At 48.8% G+C, this 19,574-nt stretch overlaps 4 protein-coding genes across 4 annotated transcripts; 3 read left to right on the top strand and 1 right to left on the bottom strand.

Annotated features, from left to right (window-relative positions):
• The first annotated feature begins 7,410 nt into the window (after nucleotides 1-7,410).
• F5B22DRAFT_349860 (phosphatidylethanolamine-binding protein) lies at nucleotides 7,411-8,843 on the top strand. Its single transcript, XM_047970957.1, has 3 exons — nucleotides 7,411-7,853; nucleotides 7,909-8,179; nucleotides 8,295-8,843. Exons 1-3 carry the CDS (start codon nucleotides 7,703-7,705, stop codon nucleotides 8,614-8,616), a joined length of 744 nt encoding a protein of 247 aa, XP_047834942.1. The 5' UTR covers nucleotides 7,411-7,702; the 3' UTR covers nucleotides 8,617-8,843.
• Nucleotides 8,844-10,258: 1,415 nt separating this feature from the next.
• F5B22DRAFT_633663 (putative formate dehydrogenase) lies at nucleotides 10,259-12,050 on the top strand (the record flags this gene model as incomplete). Its single annotated transcript, XM_047976867.1, has 5 exons — nucleotides 10,259-10,393; nucleotides 10,487-10,534; nucleotides 10,849-11,003; nucleotides 11,078-11,622; nucleotides 11,704-12,050. 5 exons carry the CDS (start codon nucleotides 10,259-10,261, stop codon nucleotides 12,048-12,050), a joined length of 1,230 nt encoding a protein of 409 aa, XP_047834941.1.
• Nucleotides 12,051-13,494: 1,444 nt separating this feature from the next.
• Nucleotides 13,495-17,463, bottom strand: F5B22DRAFT_590555 (timeless protein-domain-containing protein). Its single transcript, XM_047973811.1, has 3 exons — nucleotides 17,198-17,463; nucleotides 14,749-17,125; nucleotides 13,495-14,697 (listed from the first exon to the last, which is right to left on the bottom strand). Exons 1-3 carry the CDS (start codon nucleotides 17,270-17,272, stop codon nucleotides 13,673-13,675), a joined length of 3,477 nt encoding a protein of 1,158 aa, XP_047834940.1. The 5' UTR covers nucleotides 17,273-17,463; the 3' UTR covers nucleotides 13,495-13,672.
• On the top strand, nucleotides 17,161-18,915 carry F5B22DRAFT_349471 (3-hydroxybutyryl-CoA dehydrogenase). Its single transcript, XM_047970956.1, has 3 exons — nucleotides 17,161-17,830; nucleotides 17,891-17,990; nucleotides 18,060-18,915. Exons 1-3 carry the CDS (start codon nucleotides 17,705-17,707, stop codon nucleotides 18,788-18,790), a joined length of 957 nt encoding a protein of 318 aa, XP_047834939.1. The 5' UTR covers nucleotides 17,161-17,704; the 3' UTR covers nucleotides 18,791-18,915.
• Nucleotides 18,916-19,574: the final 659 nt, after the last annotated feature.

Raw genomic sequence — 19,574 nt, 5'->3', positions numbered from 1 at the left:
CAGTTATGAGTGAGTTCTCATGTACACAATTTCATCTTAAGAGATAGCTGCGTAAATTTTTGGTAATTTGTTGAGTCTTCGCCTCTAACAGAGACAATGTAGGGCACGGTGTTGATATGTTAACTCTTTCGAGTAGCTCAGAATTATTATCGGTCAAGGGATATGACCAGAAAGGGGCACCAAAATACAGTACATAAGTATGATGTTTCACAATAGCGAGAGGCTCGAAGATAGTTAGTTAGGATGTGTAAAGCCACAACAAGGAACACCGTTGAAGGGGACCTGACTCAGTTGAACTACTCAGCTCTTGTGCTAAGGGTGGGAGGGACCGTTCCGTGTAGTTAAGTAATCGAAGTTCTTGGGGGTGGTAAACGAAGTAAGCGTGGTGTGGTGGCGGGGTAGAGTAGGGCGTCAAACGGTTGGCACCACATACATCACACTAGTAGAATCTAGTCTGACACGGAGAGCTGTAACTGAACAGTCGGTTCGAATTTCTCACAGCTCTTGTCCATAGATGTTCTTCAGGCTGGCAATGGAAGAAACATGGCAGAGAAGCAGAATGACAATACAAAAAGAAAAAAAGAAAATACACAAAACAGTAAGGTGTTAGCAGGGCTAGACACCGGTATAGGAGCCAGAACCAAAATGAAATGGAAAGGTAACATCGGGGATGGTCGGAGGATCTGGGAGAGCGAGACGGCCAAGGGTATATAAGATACTTGACCGAGCTACATGGGTTGATCGACTCGTTTTGCAGTCAACCAGTAACACCAATTTACCCAAAGGAAATGGTGAGCAAAGATGATACCTGCTTGTTGGTTGGTATACTTGAGAATTCCCGTGGGTCGTCGTGGCGTAGACACCCCTGTCGACGGCCAAGAGGTGGCCATCGTTGCGTCGCTCTGCTTGTCTGGAATCGCCGAACGATGTACGTCCCTAGGCTTAGCTTACTTACACTAGTTGGCAGCAATCACAGCGATTTCTGTGGAGTAGCACAGGGCGATCAACAAGCTAGGGACTTGATTGTGCGCCGTATGCCGCCCTAGACAAATTCCCAAGATAGGGATAAGGACACCAAAAGTTTTGCCAAAGGGGCCACTGAGTCACACAGGACGAGGCATAGCTGGACCAGCGTCGCGGGCAACACTTCCTTCTGACGGGGCTACCTACTGCAGGTGGCCGGCACAGCGACTCCTGTCGCCATGAGGGTACTCAGAAACCCCTGCCGCTGAACAACAACATACTTAGAGTAGAGCAGTAGCTCAAGTTGAAGCTAAGGCCAGACACAGTCCCGAGACATGAGAGCATTAGCATGTCTCTCAAAACGAACAGTCCTTTTGGGTGCTTCCACTCTTGGTCAGGCAGGTCAGGCGACTGTGTACAGTGGGCAGTCCGGTAAACAGTTTGCGAGCGCTGGGTCAGGATGACATGCGTAGCCGCCGCATCGGGCCAATCTGCTAGTACGATGTAGGCCAGATGTGGGTGATGCATATTCTGATGTCCTATAAGAACGTTGAAAGTGTGTTGAAAGACGCGATTCGTCGACGAGGACCAGAGACGACCCTGGATCCCTCCTTTCGAGGGCTGGTGGGACTTTTCCTGGTTGGATAGACTCTGATGGACGGACGCAACCAAGGATCACTTGGGATGGGCAGAGGATGGGGCACATCTGGGCAACCCTGTTTGTTGGTCTGGCACCCTCCTTCTCGCTTGTGAAGAAACGCTAGCGGGGAAGCGAGGATACTAGGTAGTCGACTACCTACTTCGCTCTGTACTTCGTAAGGAGTGAATGCGGCGATATCTAACCTTGGTCTGCTTGGTGGTTCCAACATGGCACAAAACGCCGATTGACAAGATCATGTTAAGATGGCAATTGCAGAAAGCAAACAACTGTAGCAATGCCTTACATCCTCGCCTCCTACGTGTGTACCCAGCATGTAGGTACATACCTACGGGTAGGTTCCGCCAGGTGAGCTGATACCTGTAAGGGACGGCTATCTGCGGGGCCTTGGGGCGAAGAGGCAACCTACATATGTTGTACCTGGGTACTTGTTACTTCGCAGTAGGTACGACTATGTACATATGTAAGTTCTACCGCAGTTCGGGATTTTCAGGATTTTCGCCCACTTCAAGGCCCTTCGCCTGTCGTGTGGTGCCTTTTCTTGACCTTCAAAGTACCGACAGGAGGAAGGGACAGGGAAGAGACAGGGCAGAGACAGAGGGCAAGCTGTGGCAGTGACCAGTCGACGAACCGAACTGCCATTAACATATCCTCTTATAACAGGGTCTGCAAGCTTCCAAAGAATCAATGGTCCAAATGCGCTCTTAACTGATACCTTACAGATACCTAAGTACTGCATTTACTTACGCATACCGGTACATTATTCAGGTAAGTAGGCAGGCTATTGCTAGGTACCGAGGCAGGTACTGGGTACCTTATATTTATAGGCACTTAAGTACAAAGTCTGCCTTGCCACCGATAGCACTATTATACTAGGTAGGTATGTAAATACTTCATACATCGTCAATCTCTACGTATATTCTATGGAAATAATCCTCTCCCTAGGATAGGAGCTTGACTTCTTACCGCCATTCGAGAAATCGTAAGTCATCTTGTGTTTGCCTCCGCCGGAAAGTGAAGACGAAATTTCGTGTTGTGTCACATGTGAAAATACACCCTCCACTGCTTTATACTCGCCTATCTCGTGCTTTGGAGAGATCCACTCTATCGTGGTAGGTATCGTGGTGGCGTTATGTATGTCTCAGTCTGTTTAGCACCCATACTGCAACCAAAATGGACACATCCATGGTTCATGGCGCAACGGTCTACTCTACTACCGGTATATACGGAGATGATTAGGTCATCCCTTCAATTGCACTCCTGTACTTAGTAGCTGGCTATTGAGCTTGCTAGTCTTAGGGATTTGAGAAGCTTCTAAATCATTTAGTCATGCTAGCATATCATATCACCCTTCAAGCATCTGTTCAACTAACGACAAATACCTACATAGTAATGTTAGAGGTTTGATTGCTCGACGGGCACTCGACACGATCATGATGGGTTCGCAGACAGGCAAGATGAGCAACAACTTTTGCAATGCTACTTGCCGAGCCGTGTCTTACAGACAGCAGTAGGATGTCTTGTTTGCCGAATACTACCTTATGCAGGTGTAGACAGTTCTAGTAGGTACCTATTCGATAGCACCAGATGCAGAACGTGGTAACTGGGCTAATTTTTCTAGAAGTTTTCCTATTCCTATGTTGTACGAACACTTATAGACTAGTTACAATTTTTTACCCCCCAATGCCCCAGATTGTAAGCCTCATAATGGTGGTTGCTTACATATTGGTGTTATATGGGTATTTCCGTAAAAGCCCTGTTATCTACCTGGGTAAGCAGCGAGCAGCTTGAAAAGAATGTTGACGAGCTGAAAGTTGCATGATCCAAGGCAGAACTAATGCATCAACAGCCGATTGCCACAATGGGAAGTCGTTTGTCTAAGAGCATCCACCCCAAACTTCTGGGTATCTACTATATTCAAATGTAGTCTAAGCCTCAGTTGCCCAGTTCTCGCCAGTGGTGCTAATAGAGATATCTGCATCCCAGATGCATACCTACATACCTAGTACTTCAAACACTGCACTTCGCCACGCCGGGACTAGGTACCTAGGTAGCCCTTAGGCCGATCCGCCGTGGCTATGGCTCATGTGGCTAGTGACGTGGCATTCTGACCGCCACAGGTTGGGGAGCCGGAGGATCGAGGACAGGAGAGGCCGGCTGAAAGCAGGATCCACGCAGAAGCCATCCTCCCAAACGCATTAAGACGGTTCCTATATAGGTTGTTACTATCGTATCACGGCTCGCTCTACGGGGGTGTTCGCAAGATAGAATAACTAACTAAGCGTTGCCCTACACTACTATGTACTTAGAGGGAAAGTTACTAAGCAGGGATCAGGGCCCAATCGTAGCCGCCCGCCTAAGACCTACAAGGGTCTGATCAGGTGAACAGGGGCCCTTCCATTCTCATTGGGCAATATTGCGAGAAAGGGTTGAGGCCAGAGCTGTCAATAACTTGACTAAGAGATGGTGTCATTGAATACTCATCGTCCATGTTGGTGATGTTGGTGACTTACCTTGATAGCGCATCCCCCTACGCGTGTAAATAGACGTAAACAGACCCAACAAGTTCGGTTTGAGCTTAGCCCCATCCCTTTTAGGAAATCAACATCTTGAAGCCTTGAATGTGTTGTATGTACGTGTATCCTACTAAAGTCATGAGAGCTTCTACAGTAATCTGGCATATTCAGTCTTCCTCTCCTTGTTCCGTAACATGCGCAAGAATTGGCGCACTTCTACTTCCTCCGAATAACCTCGGCTATAAGCAGTGTAACATTGTCTCAAAACCACGTAGTCAACTTCTGAGTTGCACATGTAAAGCAAGCCGTCTCTTGTCTTGGCAGTATCTTGGTACCGAAGAACGGGAAGATGCATGTCTCAGACATGCTTACAGATGCACCCTAGACATCCGGGCCTCGCATCCAGCTTGCATAAGCTGATGCCCAGATCTTCAAACAGGTGCCTCCCTATTATCAAACTTGCCATGACTTTGTCTTGATTATCTTAGACCAGCTACGGTAGCTGACTTGATGCGATGACCGCCATCGCGCCTCCTTGTCTTCCAATAAGCGCGCCTACGTGAACAATTTCGCTTGGGATTGGCGCCACTGTTGAATCCAGTCAATGCATATGAGCACCAACTACTTGTATAAGACTGGTTCGGTCATCTAGGCTAGTTGATCCTGCCAACAAAGGGAGACCTCTGGGAGACCAACAATCCAAAAGCCATCGGGTGGAGCGCGTTACACGAATTAAGCGCCATCCCCCAAACTCCTAGTTTCGAAGGTGACTGACTGCTTTAGGTATTTAGCTCCGTTCGACAATCTGATGGCAAGGCGTGTGCAAACTGTCAGCCAACAACCCGCAGAGTATCCCCATTCGACGATATTGTTGGTTTGATATCATTATGGCTTGATGGCGAATCAATATTTGGTGTTTATCATCTCTGAATCTCGTCATATCCCTGATCAGTAGACATGCAGTCACCCGACCTAACTAAGGTCACATGACTTCATAACTATTCGCCTTCATACATGGTAACAGGAAATCATTGCTGATAGCATCGAGATTTTAGAAATTAGTTGCATGCCTTAGAATCACCAACTCTATCAGTGACCGATTTGGTGCGGTACTTGATAGTATAAGACTTTTGAATCTAGCTCATCGCTTAGCGTCCTTGGAACAAAAGCCGCTTCATTAGCTGTGCAAATAGATACCCAATGGGCTCCTATCCTCACGTAGAACGCTGGCATTAGCGACCCTTAGTCCAAGAGGTAGACTGAAGTTGCATCTGTGTGGAAAGAAGGCTGATTTTGGGGTATAGATTGTGAATCCCTTATCTCACTCGTGTCCCAATCCGATCTTTTCATAATTGTGAGTATCTACCTAGCTTGGCCGTCAAGCCACGATAAAAATAAGATGGACATAAGGTCGCACAGCATCAATAGTTTATGGCCCAGCGTTAGCTGAGAGACCTAATATCCCATTGTCTCTTCGAAATGCTAATTGCGACTCCTCATTCGCAGAGTTCTATCTTGGGTTTTAGTCAGGCGACTATGTTCTTCGTACCTGTCCCGGCAGACTCGATCATGAGGTTCGACGACAAGAGAACAAACATAGGCCTCGAGTGGGTTTGCTTTATCAAGAGCTGCTTGCCAATGTGGCTGCGGGCAACCGCTGCGAGTTGAAGCTACACCAGGATGCTCGTGACGGCGCTCTCCCATCCCTTTCTGAATGGGTAGAAGATGAAGGCTGCCATAGAGCTTCTTATGCTGTGTACAGTTTCTTCTGGCTTTTAACATTAACCTACAACCACGCCCCTGCCATTAGTTTCAACGAATTTGGAGATTTGCAGGTACCATCATCGGAGGCGCTCTTGAACTCGGTTCTCTAGAAGACAGCTTGGAACAAAGGAAGACCACAGATACTACTGGGTACTGCTTATACAATGCTACATTGCCTACCCAACGTTAAAGGACAACAACGCCCTTTCCATACCAATGTAGGTTAACTTACTATATATCCTCACTTCACCCTGTTCCCTGTGCTTTCGATCTTTCGCACTCTTTCCAAGTCTGCGTAGGTCGGAGAGGTTTTTCTGCTAGAGTGACCTTGACATTTTAGACGAATGTCACTCCTCACTCTGCTCATACACACCCATGTCGTCAATGTAATCTTCGTTAGGGATTCTTGGCTAAGTAGCAGTCGATAGCCTACCATTAGAGGAACATGGTGGTCGTACACATATATACGCATAGACCAGCAACCTACCTATTCGTAATCTTCGCTCAAAATAGATGAAAAAGTTTTGGCTAGCAGGTCAAACTCGCGGGCTAGGATGCAAGAGTTGTTTGCTATCCAACAAACCGCGCAAAGATTAATCAGCAAGCCCTAGGTAAATGACAGCAATACGTAACCACGCCTCGACGCGTGTGCCGTCCAGGGTCCATCCTTGTCATATTATCATTATGTTTTTGAAAAGGGTTTATAACATTCATCCCACACTGCCGCCGTAGGTTCACCAGGGTCTTGTTAACTGATGGAAATTTTGGACACTCGTAACTGCCACGCGTCAAAGTGTTCTAGATATGTTTCAAGTATGAGACACACATACACAGGTATCGGTGGCCACCAAACGAAATGAGATGAGATCGAATGAAATGGTTTACTTTTCAGTTTCAGTTGCCTTTTGATTTGTGAGTGATTTGGTATTGAGATTCATGGAAGTGTCGAGTGTGCTATTGTGGTTTTGTCCCAAAGATTCACAAGCCTCCCCTGGTAGTTGCCTTAGAGGAGCTTTCCAGGCGCAGGTTTCTACTTATATAGATGCGGCAGACGCTTGAACGAACCATTAAGCCGCTTATATACGGATGAGGAGGGACAGTCAAGAACCGACAACTCAAGCTGAATACGACCTATTCATATCTATAGAGCCGATCTGTATATCAGGTCACTAGAAATAATAATTGCATCACACATATCAGACCTTCAACGTCGGTGATCGCTAGCATTTGAGCTACCTATCCATATTAAGCAGGGATTTGATTCGTCATCGGCTTTGGATGTTCGAACCATGAAGGCTTCAATAGTGATGCATCCCGCACTTATCCCGACGATGGGTGTAGTTGTCCAAAGCAGTAAATGTTTCAATTGCGGCCAGCGGGCCACGCGCGAGAGCAAATGGGGAAATTGATAGATCCGTCATCAGTATTATTCATGGGCAGGCCTGGTGCTTGGCACGCATTTACTATGTACTACGGTCGCTGATCAATCGCGTGACGTTTCACTCGCCGACGTGCACCGTTTACGCTTTGAGTGGGCCGCTCATTTGTCATGGGAAGAGCCGCGATAGTAAGTCGCGACTATCGACGGATATAAGGAAACCGAAGGAAGCTCAACCCCTTGTCTGAGCGGAGGAGCTTGAATGTTTTCTTTGTCCTCTGACCGATACGTTTGATCCCTACTTGTCACATATAATATACGCCTAGAACCAACCACCCTATCTTAATTACATTGTTTACGCATTGCCAGGCAATCCACGTTGGAACAATCTCGAAATCGTAGTAATATCGAACAATACTCAACATGTTGTCGAAATCCCTCCTAGCGCTGGCGGCGTCGATGTCGGGCGCACTCGCTGCAACACCCGCTGGGTTCGAGCCCGGAAGTGAGACGGGTCTTCTCGTGACTTTTGGAGATGTCGAGGCTCTCGACGGCGCGGTAGTCGCAAAAGACAGTGAGTCTTCGATGGAAGGCAGGTCGCATATGCATCGTCACTAAATGGGAATTAGTCACACAGACAGCGCCTACACTTGCGACGCAGAGCAAGCTTGATGGAACCTCGTTCGCTGTCATTATGATCGATCTTGATATCCCAACTGACAATCCACCCGAAACCAATACACTACTACATTGGATGCAGACAGGTCTCACCCAGAGCCCCTCGGCCGAGACCACGGGCTCTACCAGTGCCTTTGTGTTTTCAGTACCGCAGGACGTGGCCGCTTTTGCCGACTATCTCGGTCCGGCGCCGCCCGCCCGGATCCCATTGTCTCATCGGTAGTGAGTGTCTCCCGCCCTAATGGATCCTCTTGTTCCGTTAATTGGATGATGATTCCTTACTACAATCATGCAATTTCTTGCGCATTCCAACTGTTCACTAACCCCGAGTAAACAGCACCGAGATCATAGTCGATACGTCAGACGTCTCGCAGGAAGCGTTATCCACCCTCGAGACCGCGGCAGCGAATCGACTGGGGTTCAATGCCCTGGACGTCTTGACATCGGCTGGATTGGCAGACAAAGTCGTCGCAGGAAATTTCTTCAACGTGACGAATCAAGATGCAACGGCAACAAACGGTACAGCAAGCGGCGGAAATGGGACCAACACTGGAGGCTCGCCTTCGCAGAGCCCGATCGTAGGTGCTGCAGTGTCGCAGCGCGCGAGCACATCGCTGTTGGCTGTTGTGTTGGCTGGCGTTGCATTTTTTGCCCTATAACGTTTTATCGCTGCCCTTGTGACTCGGACATCTTTTTACTCTCTGCCCAGAAGCGTGATCAATAAAACCACCTACTACGTTCTTCATTCTGTCCAAATGTCTTCGTGTTTCCGAGATGAGTGACCGGTCATAGGACATTATTCGGCTACAGCGTTGCGGTGTTGTTTGAAGCTGGGCCGACCACAAACCTAGGATTGGTAGAACTCCCTCTAGCGTAGGCTCCCGATTTCGTAATAGAATCCAGAACGCGACAACAACAAATACCTAATCGCATCGGCTGAGTTGGAGTTCGGTGTCTCGGAAACTAAGATACCGGGTCCAAGTCGCCCCGACTACTATGTAGTGCTCCACACAGTCATCAGGTCGTCCAGAGCTCGTGCGAAGGATCCTGGAGTCTGAGTTCTCAGCTCTCAGTGATCTGTTGCATCCGCCGCTGCATCTACTTCTTGCAGGAATGCGTCGCATAGTTGCTAGGTGGACAAGTCCAGCGCATTATTCTGTGCAGTACAAAGAGTGTTTGCCAGCCGAACCGCATGCTGTGTACTATGTAGCCATCTCGCCATTTAGAGCACAGCTCCATCTGTGCCACTATGATATCAGCTCCCACCTGGTTGGAAAGGAAAGCCAAGCTTCCCCACAGATAGTGTTGAAGCGCTCTCTCTCCACTTCGCCGAGAACCGAAAGCCATGTTTTGGAGCGCGGACTGGGAACCGAGTTATTGCCATTTGTGGCCCAACGGTCGAAGATAGGAATATGCGGCGAAGTCTAATCGTGCTGCAGTCCACTTTGCCAGGAGAGAGAGGGATTCGTGAAACCTAAACTCTCAACAAGTGTCCTTCTGGCCGAGCCGTTAGCATATGTAGTGCTGAACTAGTTGTACGACAACCCGCCACAGACACTCCGAGCCATCGCCGAACGCTGTCCGGTCCTGGGCCGAGGGGTCTCGCCCTGTCTCAGAACTCTAATCAAGCCAGCCCGGGGCCGGGGCGTATCGCACGAAACGGCCCTTCGCTCCCCCCAGCATGCAATGGGATTCGCGGCTCTGTGTCACTACAGCAAGAGAGACACCTAGAAGTGATCTGCAAGTGCGGGGTGGTTTACCTGATTCGTGGATGGCGGATTCGTCTGCTCGCGTTGCTATTCCGGCACAGTAGCCGCACTCCTGAGCATTGCAGCCCAGGGAGACATGGCCGACGAATAGGGGACACAGTATCGACCGCAGGTGACCGGTGAATCTATAGCTGATATTACCCGATACCGACATTGCGATGGAAAGCCATTACCCCTCAATCGCTGGATCTGCTTGGGTGTGTAGTAGTGCCGGGCTGTGTGCGTCTCTCGAGATGTGCTGTTCCACTTGAATGGGACGACGGGTATTCTTTTTCGTGCCTTGATCGCAGCCTGTCGACGACCATAAAAGTCAGGGTCCCCCTCCGTAGTAAGGTGTCCGACTCCCTTCTCTCATCATCGCCATAGTCTCAATATCATCATCACCATCAACTCGTCACCGAGCCCACTTGAAGCTGTCTTTTCGATTGCTTCACTTATAATTACACAAGGACCTTCCTAGGATCCGATAGATTCCCTCTTCCTCGGAACCATACGCCCTTTCTCTTAGTCGATATAGACTTCAATAATCAAAATGGTATTGTTAGCCCGTTCTCCTCCCGCTGCACTCGTCCCGTTTCAAGGGCACACTGCCTTCCCCATCTACATCTCGTTTTTCAAGCCATGCTCGTCCAGCCACGTCCCTGTGGGGTCTGACCTCGCGCGCGGCGTCGGTATCTACGAGAACTACCTCAAAAACACCATTTTGCCCGCTCTTAGCGCACCTGCATCGATTCGTTTACTGACAACACAACGTGAAAAGGTCAAAGTTCTAGCTGTTCTATACGATGGTGGCGAGCACGCCAAGCAGGTATGTATATCTTACGAAGTTCTTCATATTCCACCCGCCCCCAGATGAGCCAAACCCCAGCTCCCCTCCCAAGCTAGGGAAATCCAGTTAGCCTACGACCTTGTCCTGCAGTACAATGTAGATGCTTGCAGCCAATGGCGCGGTTCTTGGCGTTGGCATCGGTCTGCATGTGGCTCAAGTCGGAAAGGAAGCATGGAGAGGGGAGAGAGTGTGGGGTAGTGTCGAGACTCAACGCTTGTTGTATTACCCAAGATCTCTCCTCACCTGCAAACTACTGCATGCTTGGTGAGCATCGACTAATTGCGCTTCTTTAGCAACCCGACCTGCTTGGTACCACGGAGAACGAGCTTGGCATCCGCAAGTGGTTGGAGGACCAAGGCCACACACTAGTCACCACCTCTGACAAGGAGGGCGAGAACTCTACCTTCGACAAGGAGCTGGTAGACGCTGAAATTATCATCACAACCCCGTGCGTTAAACCCCGGATATCTTGGCCCTGCACACTGCCATAGGTCTAGCCGTAATCTCACTAACACATGGTAGATTCCACCCTGGTTACCTGACTGCTGAGCGTCTCGCCAAGGCCAAGAACCTGAAGATCGCCATCACTGCTGGTATCGGTTCCGACCACGTCGACCTCAACGCCGCCAACAAGACCAATGGCGGTGTCACAGTTATCGAAGTTACTGGCTCCAACGTCGTGTCAGTCGCTGAGCACGTCGTCATGACCATCCTCGTCTTGGTCCGCAACTTCGTTCCCGCCCACGAGCAGATCGAGGCTGGCGACTGGGATGTTGCCGCCGCCGCCAAGAACGAGTACGATCTTGAGGGCAAGGTTGTCGGTACCGTCGCCGTCGGCCGTATCGGTGAGCGTGTGTTGCGCCGTCTTAAGGCTTTCGATTGCAAGGAGCTTCTGTACTTCGACTACCAGCCCCTGAAGCCCGAGGTCGAGGCCGAGATTGGCTGCCGTCGTGTTGAGAACCTCGAAGAGATGCTTGCTCAGTGTGACGTTGTTACCATTAACTGCCCCTTGCACGAGAAGACCCGGGGTCTCTTCAACAAGGAGCTCATTTCCAAGATGAAGCCTGGTGAGTTTCTTAGCACTGCATCGCTCTATACATGGGATCTTCTCCCTCTTCAAGTATCTATCTACTAACTCTTCTCCCCAGGCTCGTGGCTCGTCAACACAGCCCGTGGCGCCATTGTTGTCAAGGAGGACGTTGCCGAGGCTCTCGCGAGCGGTCACCTCCGAGGATATGGTGGTGACGTTTGGTTCCCCCAGCCTGCCCCCAAGGACCACCCTCTGCGCACTGCCAAGAACCCCTGGGGTGGTGGCAACGCCATGGTCCCTCACATGTCCGGTACCTCGCTCGACGCTCAGAAGCGTTACGCCGACGGCACCAAGGCCATCCTCACCAGCTACCTCACCGGCAAGCACGACTACAGGCCCGAGGATCTCATCGTCAAGGACGGTGACTACGTAACAAAGGCTTACGGCCAGCGGAACAAGGCCTAAACAGAGAAGTAAAAATCAATAATTAAACATAGGGCAATTTACGACCGGTTCTCTCTTGATGATAGAAAGCGAAGAAGTAGAGGCGGACGTATGTATTTTTTTCCCTTATGACCATGTATATTTTGGAAGGATATGCCCTAATTGGATGCGTGGCTCGACATCCATCTTTATTCCGCTGCAGAATGTGGTCAGCAGCATAGTAGCGTCATAGCGCCAGCCTTTTAACAATAAAGAAGCATGAATTAATAAAAAAATTTTGAAACATATGAATACATTTGTTGCCATTTATTGCAAACTTACATCAAAAGTACATCATTGATAGGAACACATCGATCCAGATAAGTTCTTCCCAACTGTTGCGGCGATTATCATGAACAATCAGTTCAGTAGGGATGTTTCTGGCCCACAATATCCGGTTTTATCTATGTACACCATGAGACTAGATGAGCGAGGTGTCTACTCTAAGTCCAAGTGATGAGAACCCCACGACTGAGAATCCGACGTCCTCCCCACGGCAATAGTCTACCACCTGCGTTACGCTTCGATGACACAGATATGATTGTTGAAGGCGTCATAGGAGCGCACTAGCTCCATCCTGACGTGGAGGCTATCCGGTCCTATTGGCTCGACCGCAACGTTTTGCACTTGGGTAGTCTACGCCCTAGCTGACCATGTCGAGCATACTTCATGGAACTTGCGGAGAAGGGGAGAGTTGAGCGACTATAAATACCCGCCGGATGAGGACCTTGCTGGTCAATTTCATTTCAACTCTTACTCGTTGTGAACCAATCAGACAGCAAGGAGCTTGCAACATCTTACTCTAATGTGAGTATACCATGTTCAGAGAGACTCAAGCGAATTGGATACCTATGGTGCTCGGACTAACTGCGCACAAAGTCATATATATATAACCACACATAGTCATTTTAGTCATGGCCTGCGACTGCAATACCAACTCTGGCACTTGCACCTGCGCCTCTTCAGGCACCTGCAAATGCGGTGACAGCTGCGGCTGCTCCAACTGCCCTGTGAGTCTCGTCTTCAGCGTCTCTCCTTTGCCGGCATCAGTCTATATTGTCAAGGCACAACAAGCTATATCCCCTCAGAAAACAACCAGCATTGCTGATCGATTATTCTCGAGTAGAAGAAATAGGCGACCGTCGCTGAATCGGGGGACCGCTGAGTGCCTCAATTTGGGACCACAACCATTTAGTTATATCTGGCGTTGACTGGGTCATGCCGCCTTTGTATTATAATTGGCAGCTTAAGCTTTCATAATAGCAAACACTCTTTTACTGACCTATGATGCCTGTAAAACTGCCACCTCCAGACACTGCACATGTTGTTTTACATACCTATATTATAGCATGCAAATGTATTCTGACCAGACATTTACATACTAAGTACGTCTTTTACTGCATAGCACGGATAGCGACAGCTTTAATCAAGGGTATTTCGGTTTAATCAGTAAATGCATGTTATATGACACAATGGCTTTTGTTAAAATAAACAGCTCCAGGATATTCTCAATCGACATATACAACATGACATACGCCTGGAGCCTTGGTATACCGTAAGAATAAACGCCGTATCCCTATGCAGTCATCATGCCCGGCCTTTTATTACTCTTCGTCGCTGCTATCTACTATAAACCCTGCCCTGGCCCTTGGTCGGCGCTGTTGGCTTCGTTTAGATGCTGGGCCATCTTCGCCTGCATCTTCCATATTTTCATCTTCCTCTACATCTGCAGAACGTGCTGGTGAACTTGGGGCCTTGGAAACGCGTCTCCGCTTGGACCCCGATGAGGAACCGTTGTGTGAAGTTGACGAGAGCGGTGTATCATCTGTTCCAGACGCGCCTTCTTCATTTTCGTCATCGTCAGCTAAAGCCGCACTGCTATTCAGCCTGCCCGGTGCCGAGTCTTGCGTCATAATTAGGTCATCGTCATTGTCACTATCACCGTCCAAATCAAGAAAGCTAGCCTTTCGCTTCTCGGCGGTCGTGGCTGGATTTCGATCTGCGGCGTTATCGGAGGCAGTAAGCGCAACAGCTTTCTGTTTCTGTCGTATCCGCTCCTCATTAGCATAGAATTCGGCCCACTTCTCCCCATCATCTGACTCGTCGTCACTCGCATGTACGAAGAGTTCGCTCTTGAAGCGTTTCGCCTTCGCTTTCTCGCGTTCTCGGCGAGCGCGGGCTTTCTCTTCAAGTTGCTCTTCGGTCAACTGCTCGGCATCGCTGCGACGACGGCGACGTCTTGTCTTCTTGGGTTTGTCGAGGAAATCATCGACAGCCTTTCTATTGGTTGGCCCGCCAGCGGGGAATAAAATATCATCATCATCATCATCGATACCTTCTTCGTCGTCGTCAAAGACGGCTTTCTTTCGTGGCGCGGTTTTGCGTCTCAATTGGTCTTGAGCTAGTTTACCATCTTCAAAGGTAGGCGGATTAAACTCGGCTTTATTGATCAGATCAAGCGAATCTTGTAGTTGCTCGGACGATAGCTGCGCCGGAACAATCCATGAAGACTCGGGCGTCTCATCTAACGTAGGTGCGAGCCGCTCGAATCCGGCTAATTTCATGAGTAGCCTGAGGTGAGAATTTTTGAATATGGCTGTACGGCGTGAATCATCATCAGGCCGTATGGCTACAGGTTGTTAGCCACGACATCATAACGCTATACAACGCAGTAACTTACAAACTAACGGTGGCTGTTTGGCTGTGGCATCTTCAGGGTGGTCTGAAGTTTCTATCAGGTTAACAGACGATATAGCCTTTTCAGCATTTTCCCACGCCTTTCTCTCCTCGATGGCATTCGACAGCTGGTCTTTCACCCATTTGACATGGTGCATCAAATTTTTATCGAGCAAAACGCCGACTGCGATCGCAACCTGCTGATCTCTGTCCACAATGTGTCGAAATTCAAGCTCTGCACCCGGCCTGGAGTGGGCAACTGAGAGTGTCTGCTTCTCATAACCAAATTCGAGATAGTGAGCGGTTGCAGCAATTTTTGAGAAGAGCATTTCGATAACGAGTTGTGGTCGGTCCTCTATCTTGCGTATGCATTTTCGCAAGACTTGCTTCGCCAGCTCTTCCCATTCTTTGAATATGCTAGAATTGCTATCCAATGGCTCTTGACCCTTGATCATGTTGTAGAAGAGCTGAATGATGTCGACCCGAAACAGCATTACGCTCATCTCTTGCTTGAAAGCAATTCGATAGAAATACCGGTGTGCTCGCTTCAGCTGTGCTTCGTTCAGGTCTTGGTAGTACTTGGTAAAGGCAACGAACGTGTCAACCACGCCCTGAGGGATGAAGCGGTTGGCGAATCTGTTGAAGTCAAACTTCCGTTCTCGTGATGTCCGTTCAGCATTCGCTTCATCATTCTCCGACTCATCTTGCCCTTCTATGGCATTCTCCTCGGCCTCGCCGTCAGCTTTCGCTGCCTTCTTATTTTTTCGTACTCGGCGCCGTGACCGAACTTGCATGTCCACGTTTTGCTTCGAATACGCTTCTAGAACTCGAAGATAGGTATGAGTCAACTCCGTGCAGGCATCAAGATATTCAAAACCCTGGTCTTTAAAGTTCTTGGCAATATTCGCCACACGGTCGTGCGTCTCTTCCTCGTAGAAGATTCGGCTGAGTATATTCTCTGCGATTTCCTCGTCTTCTTCGTGGCTAGAGTCAAGCATCTCTTGGACAGTCAACAAGATTTGAGTAAAGCATCTCATATTAGCGCATAATTCTTGCCAGCGCTTGTTTTCCATCGAATCCGTCATCGCCCGATTTAGCGTGATGAACGTCTGTTGGTTTAGCACACCGGCTACTAAGTTGAAACTTCCAACATCAGCATGATTTGTGGTTTGATTGCCTTTTTCCGCCTTCTTTCTAGCCCTTTCTGCTTCCAAAAACCATGCGACTAGATAGAAGAATTGCCGTGAATGATATTCAAAGATGTAATCCTTCTGATCGTCCAGCTTCTTCCGTATGTGTTGAAATAGGGGATTGAACCCCGAGTCAAGAAATTCCTCGACAAAATTTTTTAGTTGTTGTCGAGCTCGAGTGTTAAGTGTCACAGGAGGGCCAAGATCCTTGGGTTCCATTTCATCCTTTGTTGGCCTCCGAGGAGGACGGAAGACTTTGCTATTGTCTAATTTTTTTTGCCGAGTAGCAGCATCTAGTAGTGCATCTTGTCCAGTAACCGTAGACATCTTGCCATCGCCACGGTCTACCCAAATCATAGTTCCCCATCGATTGTGCCGAGATGGGGCTTTACGATTGTATGGTCGGTGCATAGCTGCTTCTTTGTTCATCATGACGGTGAGCTCGTTCGCCTTTGTCTTGCTCAGCTGCTTCTCATCCATAAACAACTTAGTAACATCGACTCGTTTTACTAAATGAAATATAATTTCTAACAATATCACGCCTTCCTGGTTGAAATCTTCTCCGATATTGGAAGCGATAGTCAGGATGGTGATAAAGATGTCCTGATAAGAAAACGCATCGATCAGGGCAGATCGCGAGATTTGCGACTCGTCACCGTCATATTTGACTCCAGGCGGAGGTTGTATCATCGCAATGTTTCGTAGGAATAGGAGAATAAGCTTGATGATGCCTTCATCGCGAGCAGTACGGTCTCCCCGGGAGAGCGCCATGGATGGCAATGCAACGCGGACGGCACTGTGTAGTATCTGAGCGGCATCGTAGTTTATAATGGCTCTTTTATAACCGAGTTGGGCGAGTTGAAGCACAGGGAGGTGTCTGTGGTGATTGACGGTCATCTGGTCGAGGTCTCGTTCTAGTGGCCAAGTAAGGGGGACCATGATCTCGAAACAGGCGAGGGCGGCTCGGGCCTTGAATTTGTTGTCGGTGGCATTCTCGGGCCAGGTGGCGAGTATGTGTAGAAGGTCCCCATCAATCAGATTCGCCTCGAACAGGCATCGTGCAACGTCCATACGATTGGTTTTCTCATCGTAGAAGCGAATCCATTTCTTGATGTCGCGCAAAACCTCCAGTGCCGAATCACCAAGTACATATCTCCCGTCATCCTCACCATCGACACCCAAACCGCCTAGCTGCACGATGACTCAAGTCAGCCAAAACAATGCCATGACAGAGTAAACACAACATATGGTCGAGGAACCTACAGCAGACACCAGACTGTTGATGTGTGCCCGAACTTCGGGGTGGACAATATCCGATAAGCCATCTTGTGCCTCCATGTCGATGATGGGCAGACAATGAAGGACAGATGCCTCTTCGGCAAATCGGGAGAGAAATTAGTTGTAGCAACTCATTTAGATAACGTTCATCACTGGCTGGCTGGTTGCCTATACTAGCATCATCAGTGCAGCAACGTTGGAAACCCGTGAAATTGGTAGACGCGACTTGACGCGCCGGCTTGGAGGGGCGTGCAACGCGAGCTAAATTGATTCGATACGTACAGTTTTAAATACAGTGCCCACCAATATCTATACTGTATCCGTGTCGCTGAGATCATGGTACCCACATTTACCCGAGCTCCGAGGCTATGCGGGCTAGCATCCCGAGCTTGAAGCTCATTCCAGATTCCAGTGAGAGTGAGCGCAACACTATCATTCAAGCCCCCATCGTCAATTGTTTCTTTATAGCATACCGGGCTTGGACGACTGATAATGGCGAGTGCCCTTGCGAGAAGACAAGCTTTCCGGCTTGCAACCCAGATCAGGACATTTAGCTCCACCCCAGCTCGGAATGCAGCAGAGGTGAAGCGGCTCGGTGTCATTGGTGCTGGTCAAATGGTAGGCGTCCTCCTGACATGTGATCTCTCTTTGCGAGCCTCTTCTCACCGGGTCTCACAGGGCTTGGGCATTGCGCTGGTCGCCGCTCAGAAGGCAGGTGTTCCGGTAACACTCGTAGACAACTCACAGGCTTCGCTGGATAAAGGGTTGGCATTTGCAGGTTAGCACATGGCTCATACCACAGCCGTCTACACCCCTCTACCGAAACAAGCCGCTCAATAGTTTGCAGATAAACTCCTAGCTAAGGATGTCTCGAAGAACCGTATCACGCAGGAACAGGCAGACCATGTCCGCTCGAATCTGACCAGTACGACATTGATTGACCAGTTAGCTGAAGTTGACTTTGTTATTGAGGCAGTGCCCGAGATCCCCAAGCTCAAGTTCGATATCTTTGCCAAGCTTGCTGAAATCTGCCCTCAACACGTCATTTTAGCAACAAACACATCCTCTATTTCAATTACTAGGATAGCTGCGGCGACGACGAAAGACCCCAAGGACACTTCGACTAGCTCCCGCGTAGTCTCGACTCACTTTATGAACCCCGTGCCTATACAGAAGGGTGTCGAGATTATCAGCGGCCTACAGACGAGTGCTGAGACTCTCGACACTGCTATAACGTTTTGCAAGGCTATGGGGAAAATTCCCTCGGTATCAGCCGACTCACCTGGTTTCCTCGCCAATCGGATCTTGATGCCCTACATCAACGAAGCCGTAATCTGCCTGGAAACCGGCGTCGGTGATCGGGATTCTATTGATTCGATCATGAAGAACGGTACTAATGTTCCCATGGGACCATTGCAGTTGGCTGATTTCATTGGGCTAGACACATGCCTTGCTATCATGAGAGTTCTACATCAGGAGACGGGTGACTCAAAGTACCGCCCAAGCGTCTTACTGGCCAAGATGGTCAATGCGGGCTGGCTTGGAAAGAAGAGTGGTAAAGGATTCTATGATTACTGAAAGAAGCAAAGGCTAAGCCTATCATCGTATTCAATACCTACAATTTCTCGATCTTAGTTTCGTTGTTCGATGGTAGTCTATAATTGCAAGTTGGGTCTTAGACACATTCGGGTTCTTTCTTGGTTTGGGATTTTCCCTTCTTTTTTTTTTTTTTTTCCTCTTGCACACACTTAGCAACCCGCTGGATATGTCCAGGGCCTTATTGTAATCACGATCGATATGCGGTGAACAATTGCTCTACTATGTAAAAATGAGTGGTGCGGTACTGATGGCAGGTACGGTGGGAGTGGCTATATTACCCCTCACAGTGGATTCCTTCAGTAGACTAGAACTTCTACTCAACAACATCAATACAATCCTTTGGCAAACCATGCACCTATCAATACATGGGGTATCTCCATCTATTTTCTCAGACGCCCCAACCTACTAAGTACTTTTGCGGAGAATAGCCCCGCGTCTGATCCATGTCTACCTAGTAATTAGTAGATGACGCTATCAGCAATGTGGGCTTAGTACCCCACGAGATTTCACAGGCTCGACAGGATGGATGTTACAGTAGGTATCCTGTTCGCAACAAGCACAACCTTTCCCGATATGTCGTTGTACTGGGATCGTGGCGAACATTCGCATGAGGCGTGAAATCGCCTATGTTATATGGTATCGAAGGGCTAACAAATACATCTTCCTACGTTTACAATAGTTCATATAATAGTAGTGCTACGCTAACAACGGTAGATCACATGTGTACTCAACCTTCTTGACCTGTTTTTATCCATTAGGGTTT

This window comes from Xylaria bambusicola (genome assembly GCF_022495145.1).
Source record: "Xylaria bambusicola strain CBS 139988 unplaced genomic scaffold F5B22scaffold_4, whole genome shotgun sequence".
Classification (NCBI taxonomy): Eukaryota; Fungi; Ascomycota; class Sordariomycetes; order Xylariales; family Xylariaceae; genus Xylaria; species Xylaria bambusicola.
This window is presented reverse-complemented; position numbering and strand designations above follow the sequence as displayed.

What these genes read in the sequence shown, in the direction of transcription:
- F5B22DRAFT_349471 (XM_047970956.1), top strand. Translation starts at nt 17,705, where the DNA reads ATGGCGAGTGCCCTTGCGAGAAGACAAGCTTTCCGGCTTGCAACCCAG. An exon ending in TCATTGGTGCTGGTCAAATG is followed by an intron (nt 17,831 to 17,890) that starts GTAGGCGTCCTC and finishes CGGGTCTCACAG; the next exon opens with GGCTTGGGCATTGCGCTGGT. An exon ending in TAAAGGGTTGGCATTTGCAG is followed by an intron (nt 17,991 to 18,059) that starts GTTAGCACATGG and finishes AATAGTTTGCAG; the next exon opens with ATAAACTCCTAGCTAAGGAT.
- F5B22DRAFT_349860 (XM_047970957.1), top strand. Translation starts at nt 7,703, where the DNA reads ATGTTGTCGAAATCCCTCCTAGCGCTGGCGGCGTCGATGTCGGGCGCA. An exon ending in CGCGGTAGTCGCAAAAGACA is followed by an intron (nt 7,854 to 7,908) that starts GTGAGTCTTCGA and finishes AATGGGAATTAG; the next exon opens with TCACACAGACAGCGCCTACA. An exon ending in ATCCCATTGTCTCATCGGTA is followed by an intron (nt 8,180 to 8,294) that starts GTGAGTGTCTCC and finishes CCGAGTAAACAG; the next exon opens with CACCGAGATCATAGTCGATA.
- F5B22DRAFT_590555 (XM_047973811.1), bottom strand. Translation starts at nt 17,272, where the DNA reads ATGGAGGCACAAGATGGCTTATCGGATATTGTCCACCCCGAAGTTCGG. An exon ending in TCAACAGTCTGGTGTCTGCT is followed by an intron (nt 17,126 to 17,197) that starts GTAGGTTCCTCG and finishes GTCATCGTGCAG; the next exon opens with CTAGGCGGTTTGGGTGTCGA. An exon ending in CAAACAGCCACCGTTAGTTT is followed by an intron (nt 14,698 to 14,748) that starts GTAAGTTACTGC and finishes AACAACCTGTAG; the next exon opens with CCATACGGCCTGATGATGAT.